Source organism: Eptatretus burgeri, unplaced genomic scaffold, assembly GCF_056783735.1.
Source record: "Eptatretus burgeri isolate ZD-2024b unplaced genomic scaffold, Ebu_testis_v1 Ebu_testis_scaffold_72, whole genome shotgun sequence".
In the NCBI taxonomy this organism is placed as follows: domain Eukaryota; kingdom Metazoa; phylum Chordata; class Myxini; order Myxiniformes; family Myxinidae; genus Eptatretus; species Eptatretus burgeri.
In genome coordinates, this window is record NW_028222022.1 from 50,001 (window position 1) to 64,964 (window position 14,964).

A 14,964-nucleotide genomic window follows, 5' to 3' on the forward strand; every position below is an offset into this window, starting at 1 on the left:
GGCACAAAACGCGCATCCAGTACTCTACACTGACATTCAGAAAGTTGCAACCATAATTACCTTCGCATTCTGCGAAAGGTTATGTTTTGGTCGGCGTGTATTTATTTATTTATTTATTTATTTGTAATCTTTTGATTCGTATAACTCAAAAAGTATAAAACCGAATTGCATGAAATTTGGTGGGATGATTGGTTATTAGCGAGGAAGCATTCGATTAGATTTTGGGATCGTTCGGGTCAAACATCAAGGTCAAGCTCACGAAAAGGTCAAAATCGTCTTTTTACGATAACACGGTCAATTTTTATTCAATTTGCATGCAACGAACGCCAAAATGTTCAGAATTCAACTCCTCATTTTGTGATATGCAATATGACACAATGACGCCCATACTCTTGTTACCGGTTAGGGGTCAGAGGTCAGGGGGATCACGACCTTGAAAACGAGATCACCTTCTCTTGTTGAAACGTTGTATTCACCGAGCTTGCGAGTGAAGACTCGCCAAAACGACGTGAGTTGATTGTTGTTTAGTCCGTAGCCCCCGAAAGTCGGGGGGGGGGGTCATGACATTTTAGATATGTGGTTTGTGTCATAAGACCATTCATATGAAACCAGTTCCCCACACTCATACCAAGAACAAAAAAAGTAGTGGCGGCGAAGGTATGCGCTCTATGAGTGCCCGTTCCAGTTAATATTTTTTATAAAGCCTTGCAGTGAAGTCTGATCCAAATAATTTGAAAGCAGCATATGTCCTTGTATATTGTAATCAGTGACAAGAGCGCAAGTGAGCACAATACAGTATACGCCCAAACAAGAAGGTCCATACAGAATTGTGCTACTACATGGAAAACAGCATCCTGGTTGACACGGCAACCACTTTAGATGAAGAACGTAGGTCACGACACACCGTCTCCACAGTCTGTACCAATGTACCAAATATGAAACGTGAAAGTTGAAAACTTTGGTAGTTATAGTGCGGACAGGAACGGACGGACGGACAGACAGACGGACGGACGGACGACCGGTATCACATAATACGCCCCGATAAAAAAAAATATATATATATATATTTATATATATATATATATATATATATATATATATATTTATATATCGGGCGTATAAAAAATAGTGTGGAAGATAAAAACATTTGACAGGAAAAAATAACTTCCACCAAAAACTTTAACATTTTCACACTCATGGTGACGCTCATGCCAGGGGTATCGCTATAGCTCTCTGTTCTTCGAACAGGCGAGCTAAAAATTGAAAATCATTTCAAACAGGAAACTTACTGTTTTTAAGGACATCATAAAGGACACACACAACAGGCACGAATAACTCACGTTACGTGTTCGCTCGGGTGGTGTCATAGCCACTCTGTCAGGCGGTAAACTTCCAGAATTAATTTATTTATACGACTTTTACAATCTTCATTTTATTTAAATTGAATCACATGCACACAGTAGTGGCCTGAAATATTGACACCCTTGCACTTTTTTTCAAATAATGTACCATTTCTTCCAGAAAATTGTTGAAATTAAAAAAATATTTTGTTCTCCACAAATGTATTGTGGCGTTCACGGGACTTGAACAGTTCCGTCAACGGAGAATGAGCCGAAACGATGGAGGCGGTTTATTTTTTTTATAACCCAAAGATGGCGTTTTTAATCGCTCCACAGCAAACGGGACGAGGAAGGTGGCACGAGTCGCTTTTCACTGAGTAAATAATGTTTATTTCTCTAACCAGAAATAATAATAAGACTCGGCAAGAGGAGGGATCCGGGGCGATTCGACGGGATGGTGGTGTGGGTTCGGGCGTGGGGAAAACACAAACAATTCCAATGGATATAGAAATCTCAAACCCTCTAAGGCGCCAGGTACACACACACACACACACACACACACACACACACACACACACACACACACACACACACACACACACACACACACACACACACACACACACACACAAAACGTAGCTGGTCCTGGTGGTCAGGCTGGCCCGTGGTGCAGACGCAACAGTCCCTGGATTGGCGCCGGACGAGCTGGCGTTGCGCTCGTCAGGGGCAGGAGACACCGTGGTGCTGTCGACCTCCTGGTGTCAGCCCATGTCCGCTCACAGCCGCCAGGGAGCCAGTTCTGGCGCCAAGATGCGAGCAGGAGAGGGAGGCAAGTCCGCCCGCCGTTCGGCCCCGTACTCCGAGCCAGCAGAACCCCAGAGCCAACCAAGGTGAGGCACGAGCACAGCAAGGCCACGAGACACGACGAATCGAGGAACGAACCAGCGCAATCAGAGAGCACGCTCCGAGACCCAACAGCGTCGACCAAAACGGTTTCTCTTTTTCAATCTTCTTCTTCCACCTCTTTTCGCCGAACAGAACCTTTTTATCCTCGAGTCCTCGTCACTTCCAATCGAGCCGTTTTATTGGCCCTCCGCCGTCGCCTTCCGCCAATCGTGATCACGTGGCGGTGCCATCCGCAGCACTGTCCTGTTACGTCACGGCAAGCCTCCAGGGAATACTAAAAGGGTTTACGCAGACACACTTACACTAACCCGTCTCCCCATTAAATTACATGACAATTATCATTTCCCCCTTGAAGAAATGGACATTTACAAGACAACTTATCACCACTGAATTGCTACTTATTACATCGAGATCCTGGTAAACTCGAACAGCATGGCATACCGAATTAAACATCCTAATTACCCTTTGAATGCATACCCCCCCTCAGACGTAACAGTATTTATTTGGTTTGCAGTGGAGCTCAACAAAAAAAAATCTAAAAAAATTACTAATTCTTAACTTATTCCACATAGAAATCCTAAAATGGTCTCGACAATATTATTGACACCTATTAGGAGTTGTTAGAAATAATTTGATTTAAAGCGGGTGATTCTCCTTTCCTTTGGAATTGAACTCACCTGTGGTGAGCTGCAGGTGCCTGCAAAATAAAAAAATCACTCATTCAACCAGTTTTAAGAGAGAAATGAAGTCATTCTACTGTTTTGTGTCTCTGCGTGTAACGCAATGAGCATGGAGGAAAGAAAGAAAAACAGAGAATTGTCTGAGGAGGTCAGACACAAGATTGTAGCCAAGCATGGACAATCTCAAGGTTACTTGTCCATCTTCAGAGACCTTGATGTTCTTGTGTCCACCGCACACAATGTTATCAGGAAGTTTATGGCCCATGGCACTGCAGCCAAGCTCCCTGGACGTGGTCACAAGAGAAAACTTGATGGAAGATTTCAGTGAAGGATTGTTCGAATGGTGGAGAAAGCACCTTGATCAACTGCCAAACAGATTCAAGCTGACCTTCAGACACGAGGTACGACGGTTTCAACTCGCACAATCCATCGCCAACGAAATGAAAGGGGGTTCCATGGTGGGAGACACAGGAGGACCCCACTGATGAGAGAGACAAAAGAAAGCCCGACTGGAGTTTGCCAAAACACACCTGAACAAGCCAAAATCATTCTGGGAAAATGTCCTGTGGACAGATGAGACCAAATTCGAGCTTTTTGGTGAAGCTCATCATCTCTATTTCCCTCAAATATTTTCACCCTCAAATCAAATAACAGCACCCGTATTTTTCACCCTCAAAGGAAATTAATCGATTGATCATTTTATTTTCTGATCGAGATCTCAATACGTTTGTACATTAACTTTGTACGGAACAAAGTGACGGAGGAATCAACGTGCGAACTCCCACGTCCCCTTAATTTAGTCTAACAGTCTTATTCTCATTTTCAAGAAGTTGAAGAGAGAGGAGAGGACACCAAGAAGTTTTTATTTTGATTTATTGTTTTCAGCAGCGTCTCACGTAGCAAACGCTGCTCTCAGAACGCTCGGCGTTGTTCTTCTCCTTCTTCTTGTGAAGACAAAACCTTTATATTCGGACTCGGCTCTTTTATATACACGATCCGGATCTCCTTAAATACTAAACACTTGTACACATCCTCACAAAGACGGTGCCTTTTGAAAGCGTCTATCATGAACTTTTAAATACATTCGGACATTTGCTTTAATGTTTCGAAAAGTTCACGTCACTATTTAAAGATTATTTCATTTAATGTATTGTAAATTCGTAAATACATTATTTATTTCGTAAATACGTAAATACACCATGACGGGTCTCGCTATTGGCTTAATCAAGGCATGTGACGAAATATCGGAAGTTGTTGTTGTTTTTTTTGTTGTTTTTTTTTAGCCGACAAATCCTTTGAGGATAATTTTCGGACGCTGCTCTTGGACACATTTGTCCTTGTTTAATATTATAAAGAGGATTTTTTTTTGAAGAAAAGGGATTCATCCCGGTATGATACTGATGTCTTGTGGATTTGTGGCCCTGAAAAAGGGCTGTTTGAATTTGATGAAGCTTTTCAGCTCAACCCGAGGAAATCCTCGTCAATGCTTTCCTCGTCGAAGATGGCACGTAACTGCTTGTCCGAATCAGGGTAGAGCAAGTCCACGTCGCTTTCACGATCATTTGAAGCCTTCTCCTCCCAAGCTTACTGCAAGTGAGGGACAGGCAATACCTATTGAGGTCACACCACCAGTTGAACAACCTGTTCCCCTCGATCAGCATGTTAATAGATGGATGCCTTCTCCATCAGTCGAAAAAAACATCTCATCCGATGAAAAGGGCCAGGAGATTTCCAGTGTTAGAAAGGAAGAAAACTCATTGAACAGTATTGAATCTGTCGAAATACCAGGGGTCTGTTAAATGACAAATCGTCTCTCCGAACTCCTATAATTTATGACGTCATCCAACTGAGTTACTTTGAGGAGAGTCAAAATATGGAAAAATTGCCGTGTACCCCCAAAAAATTGGAAGAAAACGTTTTATGGTATTTTTCTTTTCTATTAGGTCTACAGAACAACATATCAAAAGTTGCTAAAAATTGGACCAAAATAAAGGGTGTCGATATAAGGTTAGAAAAAGATGGGAGCCATTGTGAGAACATGTCTGATATCTACTCTAATCTGATGAATTGAACACTTTCCGATCACTTTAATCCTTTGACGATAATTTTTGGGGGATAATATGACTTTCAGTGAGCTCAATCTGTTGGGGGCCATCGGAGTAATGATGAATGGGAGTGACCTGAAAGAGGTCATGGAGACGATTTCCGGTGAAAACGCTGTGGTTCATCACATGATGAATGGAAAAGCTTTGCAGCGCCAATTTTGGGGACACCTCTTTGTTTGTCAGTGTCTGATGCACCAGGATCGCAGCTAAAGTCATTGCAGATGAGCCAGGATTTGAGATCCTCGTGCAAAAATTTGACAGTCAATATACGATGTCAGATGCGAGTTCAATAGACTTGGAAACATCACTCAAAAGTGATTGTATCAAATGGATTTCCCATACACTAGTTTCCAAAAAGTCTGAATTATCTAACAGTTCAAAAACGAGCAAATTATGGCTGAACTATCTGCAAATGTTGGGAGTGGCCTGGGAACTTGTCGAGGCCGATTGCACAGGGTCGTAGCAAATGCAACTCCACAATATATCTGTCTGCTTACCGATATTTGCTGCTGCTGGACATCCCAACCATCTGCAGTCTGCTTATCTTTACCTGTAGAAGATGCAGGCGTGAGAAACTGAAAACTCTGCAGTATTTTCGAAATTCAGAAACGGATTCCACGTTATTCAACGCACCGACCAACGCTGGGCTGGCCTTGGATCAGACTTGGTGATCAAACAGACCCTGATGCGGTCCATTAAATGTACAGGGGGCCTGACAAGAGGAAGTGGAATGACTGAACATCAAAGAGCTGTTTGGACAATGTCGTCTCCGGTATCCTCCAGCTACAGCTACGCCATGCAGGAATTCTGTCGAACCGTATACACAATGAGCGAACAGCACAAAGAGGAATCTGCATCACAAATAGACATGGACACGATGGACTTGGCCAAAATTGCCACAAAGCTTGAACAACATTCTCCATTCTCGAATGAGGTGACCCTTCGTAACATCATCACAGGGATAAATGATAATGAGGATGTCAATGTGCAAGACCTTTTCATTGTTGGCAGAAACACAGTGAATAAAATGGAAGGACAATCTGTCTTCTCATATTCGCACAAATGAAACACTGCAGTGAGGACACTAACATCAGCCCAGGCCAAAAAAGATCACCAAGGATTGAGCCATTGATCCAGCACTGTTATTTCAGAGGTTCCTTGTGGTATCTCAGCAGGAAAATCTGTGCCTAGATGAGGGAATGAAATGTGAACTTTCCCCATATCCTCCATCCTTGTTGGAAGCAAAGAATCGTGTGCAGAATCCAGAAAAAGCACAACTGATGGACGCCATACAATGGCATGTTACTTCATCAGAAGATGCAGTTATTCAGTCCATTCCAGAGACTGGTCGCGATGTTCTAGATGGTGGTTCACGTCTACATCGACTGAAATGGACCGAAGGCAGCACCTCCAGCTCAATTGCCGATGCCGACGCGTCTTTCACATCAGACATGTTATGTCCGGAAATGCCACGGTTGTCTTTGATGGATATGATGGAGGACCAATAACAAAGGACAATACGAATCAGCGACAAAGTCGAGCTCTGGTTTCGAAAAAGGTAAACATATCGGATACAACAACATTCGTTGGGAGAAAGGAAGATTTCCTCTCAAATATTATGAACAAACAGGACCTCAGACACTTGATCTCTGAACACTTGTGGCAGAAAAGCTGTCATATCATCCAAGCTGAAGGAGATGCAGACTTGGACATCCTGAAAGCATCCGTCACAATGACATCCTCCAATGCAACAACCCTGATCGGAGAAGACACGGATCTGCTGGTATTGCTGCTGTATCATGCAACTTCTAAGGACTGCAAGTACCTGTACTTTAGGCCAGACAAGGGGAAACCAAATGTTTATAAAATCGAAGTTCTGAAACGGTTACTTGGTGACGATGTCTACTCTGATCTACTGTTTTGCTCATACTTTCTCTGGATGTGACACTACTATGAGAATCTTTGGGATTGCTAAGGAATCTGTTTTCCAAAAAGTCATCAAGGGTGAATCTGTCTTGCGTGCCTGTTCACAGGTCTTTTGCACACCAATGGCAGATCAATTTACTGTAGAAACCATTGGTTGCAAAGCAATGGTGTCCTTGTTTAACGGAACCCAATCTGACCCTTTGGCATCATTACGCTACAAGTTCCTTTGCATGAAAGTGGCCGCAGAGACCTTCGTGACAACCAAAAAGACTGCGTCCAACAACCTCGGTCACAAACCTTCACTCTCGGCATTCGTACCGACAAGTCATGGTTTGGATGGGCAAGGAAGACGGCATGAACCCTACTGAATGGGACTTGGATGTGCAAGAGGACAAAAATATTCCACTCATGATGCATCAGAGCCCTGCACCAGACATTCTGCTCAAAATGATCCATTGCAACTGCACTACAGGATGGAGCACACTGAAATGTAGCTGTAATAAACATGGCCTTGAATGGACCAGAGCTTGTGGACCTTGCCAAGAAGGCAACTGTGGTTATGTGGTTACTGAGCCAGTTTCAGATGATGAAAATGAAGACTAAATATTCGGTGGAAGGTACGTTGGAACATACGCTCGACAGATCAAAACTAATTTCTCGAGGGAAGACTGTGTAACACTTTTGGTATTTTGGAGTATTTTAATCAGTTTTTGCTTGGATGTCAATCGTCCATTTAGTTATTTTTACTGACGCCATATTTAGACCCTTTGTGGTAGGCCATTTTTGGTAACTTTTAATATGTTGTTCTGAAGACCAAATGAAACAAAAAGATTCCATAAAACGTTTTCTTGCAATTTTTTGGGGGTCATGTGACATATTGATCCTACTATTTTATCCCGGCTCAATGATAAACTTCCCAGTCATGAACTCTGGTATATATATATATGATGTGATTTCTTTCCAGGGAAGTCTTTCATCGACCGCATTACAGATGAGATGGAAGGAAAACATAATTTAGTCATTGTGATTTTCATGATTTGTTTTTCGAGACAAATAAGTCCTGAGACCTCTGAGTGTGAGACCTGAGAATGCTAATTATTATGAGACCTCTGTATTAATTTACTTCTTTCCATCCATAAAGTGCTGCTTCATCAGGATTAAGATTACCACACCGGTTTGGTTTGGTTAAGGTTTTAAAAGGGGACAGTGGGTCTCTTGGGCTGGCAGAATGGCCCACAGGTTGGTACACTCACTTTTAAGCTGTCCAGCCTCGCTTTGAATGCAAACCCAGCTTTAAACTGTCATCCCAGTGTTTCACAGGCAGGGTGATTCATAAATGTGTGTTCCGTCGCTTGGTTGGACGTAAACATACACGTCCCATCTCCTGGGATTAGTTGGTGGACGTTAAAGATCTCACAGTGTCCTTTTTGAAGAGTAGGTGAGCTATCGCTGGCACCATGAATAAATTAAAAATTCCTGATAGAATCAGCTGAGAGTATTGCATCAGTTGCACAGCTGTACCCCCAGCCAATGATGCGACACACACAGTAGAAGAAGCAGCTGTGTCTTGAGCTTGCTTTACCATAGCTTGTGTTTTTCCCCCAAGTTGATGACGTGTTAATGTGGGGGTTTTTGGTGCTCCACGAATGTGCGTCGAGGAGCTTGGTGTGATGAGAATAAACCACCTGATCCACACTTGTGGGGGTAATTCATGAGTCTATGGATACGATAACCCTGGAAGTTTGACATTGAGAGTGTTGTCATGATTTTTCCACTCTCATCAATAGTTGTGGGTATTCCATATTCTAGTCCTCACTGAGTAACTCCAAGATTTTTAGAGATCAAGAGGTGAAGGACAGATTATAAACTCTAAATTTCATTGGCCATGACGATTACCATGGATATCCTGGGGGTCAATATGAACGGTAAGATTAAAAACGATGATTGGGAGGTGAAAGGTTCAACAAAGATCATTAAAAACCACTTGGGTTATTCGAAGGACAGCATCCAGGAATTATACTTTTCTTATCGAACAAGTGTGTTCTCATCACTTTACATTGAGACCAATTTACCTGAATTTGTGTCAGAGTTTAAACACCTGTGTCAAATAATTTAATACAACATCAATCCCTGGAAAGTGAGATTAAAATTCAGTTTATACCCTCAACTATCAATTTCAAATTTCAAAATTTCAAAAAAACACATTTCAAAACCAAATTACTCCCAACCCCTTGTTTGTTGTTGTTGTTGTTGGTTGTTGTTGTTGGTTGTTGTTGCTTAAACTAAAAATTGTGTTGCAGTTTTAACATAAAACATATTTCCGACCTTCATGCCTTCTTTTCCATCTGAACCTGGCAGTCCCAGCTCACCCGGTGGGCCAGGGTGACCCCGCTCTCCCATGGGTCCAGTCTGACCTGTTGAACCCTAAAAAGCAATGAGAAAAAAACAAAACTTACAAAAATACAATTACAACTCTAAAACTGTCATTTAATTAACATAATGATAACACTGATCACAAATAACACCTGTGATCAAGTCCAATTATATTGTCACTTCAACACTTCAATCCAACAATTATACACATGCCTACACAATGACCCACACACACACAGTTATAAATTTACACACATTTAATGTGCACACAAACATCGAAACAACTGTGTAAAAACACACACACACACACACACACACCAAGGATTCGATTCCTGCCACTCATTAATTCTTCCACTCTTGTGGATAAAAGGACAATAATACATGTGAAGAGTGAAAGGAAGCAGACTTCCCATGTCCTCAGAAGGATGTTGTGAGTGCTGCATCCAATATCTCGAAGATTCACCAATTGTGAAATCACACAGAACACACTCATATATCATCGTCTATCAATGGGAAATAAATCATTCCATCACTGTCTGTGGCATGAAGGCTTCCAGGAAAATATATTACACTGGTCAACAACAAATTTGTTGTCTGCATTTTTTAAGCTGATTTAGGACGAATCTGATGCGCTGAATCCAAAACTCACATTAGTTTTGTTCAATCAGGTCAAGTTTTTGAGATATGGCCACATGTCGTTTTTTACATTTTTGTTCACATGTACGCATGTGTGGAGCATTTTAGAAGAAGTTGGTGGGGGTAAAATGTCATGTCAAATCATTGTTTTGATTGGAAATAATTATTTTAATGACAAGAAGTATTCAGGTACGATAGTTCTGGGTGATTATGTCGAAAAGGGATCAGTTTGAAGTCATAAAACCTCAAAATCTTCCAAAAATTGGTGAGGCAAAGCATAAAGTTCGTGGATCAAAACTAAAGTTTATGGGGCAGATTTTGTAATAATGTGATACAAAAAAGTTGTATTTCTTGAAATAACGAACTCTGAAGAAAGAACGAACTCTGCTCAAGCTTGGAGTGCCACAGTACGAACCCAAAGATTGGAGACTGTTCATTGACAGCAGCAAGCGATCACTGAAATGTGTTCTGCTGCACAACGGCAACCAGTTTGCCTCTGTACCCATCGCTCACTCGACTACACTGAAGGAGAAGTATGAAGCGGTGAAGTACGTGCTGGAGAAAATTGGTTATGATCAGCATAAGTGGTTTATTTGTGTTGACCTGAAGATGGTGAACTTTTTGTTGGGACAACAGTCTGGCTTCACCAAGTACCCATGTTTTCTGTGCATGTGGGATAGTAGGGACCGTGCTCAGCATTACACGAAGAAGGACTGGCCTGTGCGGGAGGAATTGGTGCCATGCAAAGAAAGGAACGTCATCAACGACCCTCTGGTGGACAGAGACAGAATACTCTTCCCACCGCTGCACATCAAGCTCGGCTTAATCAAGCAGTTCACCAAGGCTCTGGACAAAGATGGTGACTGCTTCACTTACTTGTGCCAGGCTTTTCCAGGATTGACCATGGAGAAGTTGAAAGCTGGCATCTTTGATGGTCCTCAGATCCGTCAGCTCATCAGAGATCCAGAGTTCAAAAACTCAATGAACGAAGTGGAACTGGAAGCGTGGAAGACATTTGTTTTGGAAGTGAAGAACTTTCTTGGCAACAATAAGGCCAGAAACTACGCAGAACTTGTCAACAACATGCTGACTGCTTTCAGAAACCTGGGCTGCAACATGAGCATCAAGATGCACTACCTATTTTCACATATGAACCGGTTTCCTGAGAACTTGGGTTCAATGAGTGACGAGCAGGGGGAGAGATTCCATCAGGACATGAAGGAGATGGAGACCAGTTATCAGGGTCGCGGGGACGCAGTCATGATGGCTGACTACTGTTGGAATCTGAAGAGAGACCTCCCTGCCGCTGAACATTCCAGGAGTTCGAAGAAACGGAAGTTCAAGCCCTGAAGTTTGAACAGTGGTGACGCAACATGCAATTTACTTGTACTTACCTTTATCAATGCCCACCATTCAGATGACAGTAATCGATGTTTCTATCATGTAATCAATAAATGTTGTTGGCAAAACATTTTTTTTTTTCTTAAAAACATGTTTTGGATGATATGTGTTGACAAAAATCAGCTGATAATGCCACAAAAATGTAATTGATTTTGTCACAAGATCTGATTTTTTCAAATCAACTTAGCACAAAAACCTGACCTGATGGAGAGAAACGGATGCCATTTCCTGATTCAGCAGTGCCAGAATACCCTAATTCACTTGTAGAAATCTAGACAACATTCAGAAAGTAAAAAATTGTTGACCAGTGTTATTGATGAACTTGCTCTTTGTCTTTACCTGAGGTCCAATTACTCCTGGAGGACCAGGTGGCCCAGTTTTTCCTTGAAATCCCTGAAGGAAAGAAAAGAGAAAACAATTGTACACCTTATGGTTCCATTGGTGTTGGTTGGTTCCATTAAACCAAGAAGAGAACGGGAAGCAAGTTGGTTCCATTAAAAGTTACACTCATTTTAAAACACACTGAATCCTCGTTACGTATGTGAATGCGATGCAAATTCCACTCCGATCCTGAGATCTCTGCACAAATAAATAAACAAATAAAAAATTTAAGCAACAAAACCAACCCAAACTGCCTTCCAAGAACTGCTCCCTCCAAAGAACTACCAACTCTCTGAATTATGAACCCTCCGAACTCGACAACTCTGCAAACACTCACACTTTGAGACTCTGAGTGGGGCGGGGCTGACGCGCTGATCGTCCTGATTGGACAGGGACCTCCATGGATCCGTCCTTTCTGGGCAGGGAAAACCCCACCCACTCCACGCGTGTCTGTTCGAATGGAGGTAATTTGGTCACGGGAAACTTGGTCACGGTAAAACGGTCACAAGGTAATTTGGTCACGGTATTGTTATTATTATTATTATTATTATTATTATTATTATTATTATTATTATTTATTCACTGCATTTAAGGCCAGTGAGGCCCAAAAGCAGTCATTTTCATTTCATGGCCAGCGTTGGCATAATGACGTATTGACCAAGTTTGACGACAACTTTCAAAATTTGACCTTTGCAAAACCTTTAAAGGTCACAAAACAATGTTGTGGACATTAAAATAAGGAAACAGGATACGTGCTATAGCTTATTGTATTTAGTTCGTCGAAGAAGGTCGAAAACCCGGTTCGATTCCAACAACTTTGAAAATTTAACCTTTGTGGCCTTTGAAGGTCAAAGGTCAAGGATTATAACCTTTGGTGCAAAACTTCCTCTGGAACATTCCAGGAACAATATAACGTCATATAGGCTATATGGGATTTTGCACTACTCGGATTATCCATACTTTGATGAAATCAGCGTAAAAACAAACTTGAAGGAGGCGCCACGGGCAAGGTGTTCGAGATCGAGCAAAATGGTTTCAATAATTTAGGTGGGGAATGACCTCAGGATTATGCAGAAAAAATATTGTCATCCTCGCTCTCAAAGTTTGGGCGATCGAATGATTTTTACACCAAAATTCGCAGTTTTCTAAGTTTTTGACCTTGTGACCTTGGGACGAAAATGAAAAATCGGACAAGGACAAATTTTAGATAATTCATTTTGCTATTCAAATACCGAAGAACCCATTGCATTCAGTCAATTCCCTCCTCTCCCCCCCACACTTTCCCCCCACCCCTCCCCCTCACCCCTATCACTCTCTATCATCCCTATCCCTCACTATCCCACCCCTATTCTTCTCTCTCCAACCCTCTTCCTCCTCTATCCTTCCCCGCCCCCTCTATCCCGCTTCCCCTCTCACCTCCATCCACTCTCACCTCCCTCCTCGCCTCTATCCTTCCCATCCCTCCTTTCCCTCGTCCCTTCCCTCCTCTCCTCTTCCCCCTCTCCCTCCTATCTTGAATATTCCCATCAGCGAAGCGACAGGTAGTATTTGCTGGTAAACAAGTAAACAAACACGAATTAAGCTTTAAATTTTACATTTTCACACTTTCCTCAATTAAAAGAGGTGATGATTAACTATAAATTATTTAATGAGTCAGGTGGTAATGAGAATTCAAGTCCCTGACGCTCAGTGATGGGTGATGTTGTTAAACGTGTCCTTTATGATCCATCCATGAAGACCACACTCTGTACAGAGAGAGCATCAGTGCTGCGAAAGCAGTTACCTGGGTTATTGGACACAATCCTAGACAGGTGACCACTCTGACACAGGATACTCAAACGGCTCAATCCTCCCAGCAAGCTGGTATCACTTTGCCAACCTCAGAAGAATGACAAGCTGAGTCAACCCCACCTGGTATTAATTCAACAGCCAAGTGGGATTTGAACTGAGGACCCATGTAAACCAAGCCCACCACCCCAACCATTAAACCAACACCAGGTATACTTTTATATTTTATCGGTACAAACACACCTATCCCGTGACAATGGTTTCATAACAGTTCTTACAGCAGGTCAAAAGGTCGAGGTCACAGCTTGAGGTTAAAATTTCGTGAAAAATGATTTTGGGTTAAACTTTGACCTTGAACTTGTGACTTCCATCCATCGAGCAAAATTAATTAGTTTCCTGGTAAACTCCCACTCACTCTGCTTTACAAACAGCCGACTGGTTTAGTGGAAACGAAGTTCACCCTTTACATCTTTAAATATAATATTGAAGATAATTTGGCCAAATATAAGGTTGTTACAGGACGAGCTATAAACTCCCAACCTGGTGATGCACAGGGAAGGTGTTGCATCAGTGAGCATACCTTCCTCTGAAAGCAAAGGCAAGTATCTTGTCTTCTCATCCAGTGATTCATTGAGGACGTTAAAGATGCCACTGCAGTCCTCAAGAACAGGCCATTGTGTGCCGGTGCAGAGGCCCATAATCACAAGTAAATCTTCATCTGATTTGTTGTGAACGAGATTTAAGAGGAATGAAGTGATGAGGTATAAAATGATGTCATACATGTACAAGAGGGAGGGTAACATGTCATGGATGGGATTTCCATTCACAATTCAATTCGGGCTCCGCTCCAGATATCATGACATTCACTAAATCAATGAGTTCCTGTGTTAGTACACAGCACGGATCAGTGCGGGAAACAATTTCTCGGTACGGAGTGAACGTCACGTACCGGGTCTCGGGTGAACCGACCAAGGACCCGCGGTCTTCCGGAGAACCTCCCGGGGATCCCGAGGTGTTCGCTCTGAGATCTCGGGTCATGGTGGACCGCACGTCGTGTCGGTGAAGGACGGTACGCTGTGGTAACCGAGTGAAGAGCGCGAGCTGTTTGGGGAAAAAGCGAACAGGGAGATCGCGGTGTCTGATTGGTTCCCGCCACATCACGTGTTCATGATTTAAAATAAATGCAAAGATTGAACGTTTCGTTTTAACGGATTGTTTGTGTTTCAGATTGTGTTGGGAAAGTGGAAAATCGAGTCCGAGTTCGTCGATGATTATTCCCTCGAGACGAATCAACGTTCTTTATTTTCTGTTTTTGTCTTTATCGACAATCTTCCCTCCATAACGGAGTTATATATGGGTATGTGGGTATGTAGGTGGGTATGTATGTATCACCGACTCCTCCGGAAGGATTTGACCGAAGAAGCTGAA

At 42.4% G+C, this 14,964-nt stretch overlaps 1 protein-coding gene across 16 annotated transcripts in view; it reads right to left on the reverse strand.

Moving 5' to 3' along the window:
• The window catches only part of LOC147007606 (uncharacterized), a 62,184-nt gene that overhangs the window by 9,067 nt on the left and 38,153 nt on the right, over positions 1-14,964 (reverse strand). For 7 of the 16 annotated variants that reach the window (XM_085866754.1, XM_085866753.1, XM_085866751.1 and 4 more), the window contains 3 exons: positions 14,117-14,254; positions 11,707-11,760; positions 9,283-9,371 (listed from right to left, as the gene is read on the reverse strand). In XM_085866754.1, the coding sequence (XP_085722880.1) occupies positions 9,283-9,371; positions 11,707-11,760; positions 14,117-14,254 (281 nt within the window). Of the gene's footprint in view, positions 1-9,282; positions 9,382-11,706; positions 11,761-14,115; positions 14,255-14,485; positions 14,638-14,964 lie in introns of those variants that run through there. The other 9 variants (XM_085866760.1, XM_085866757.1, XM_085866752.1 and 6 more) reach the window with 5 other exon arrangements.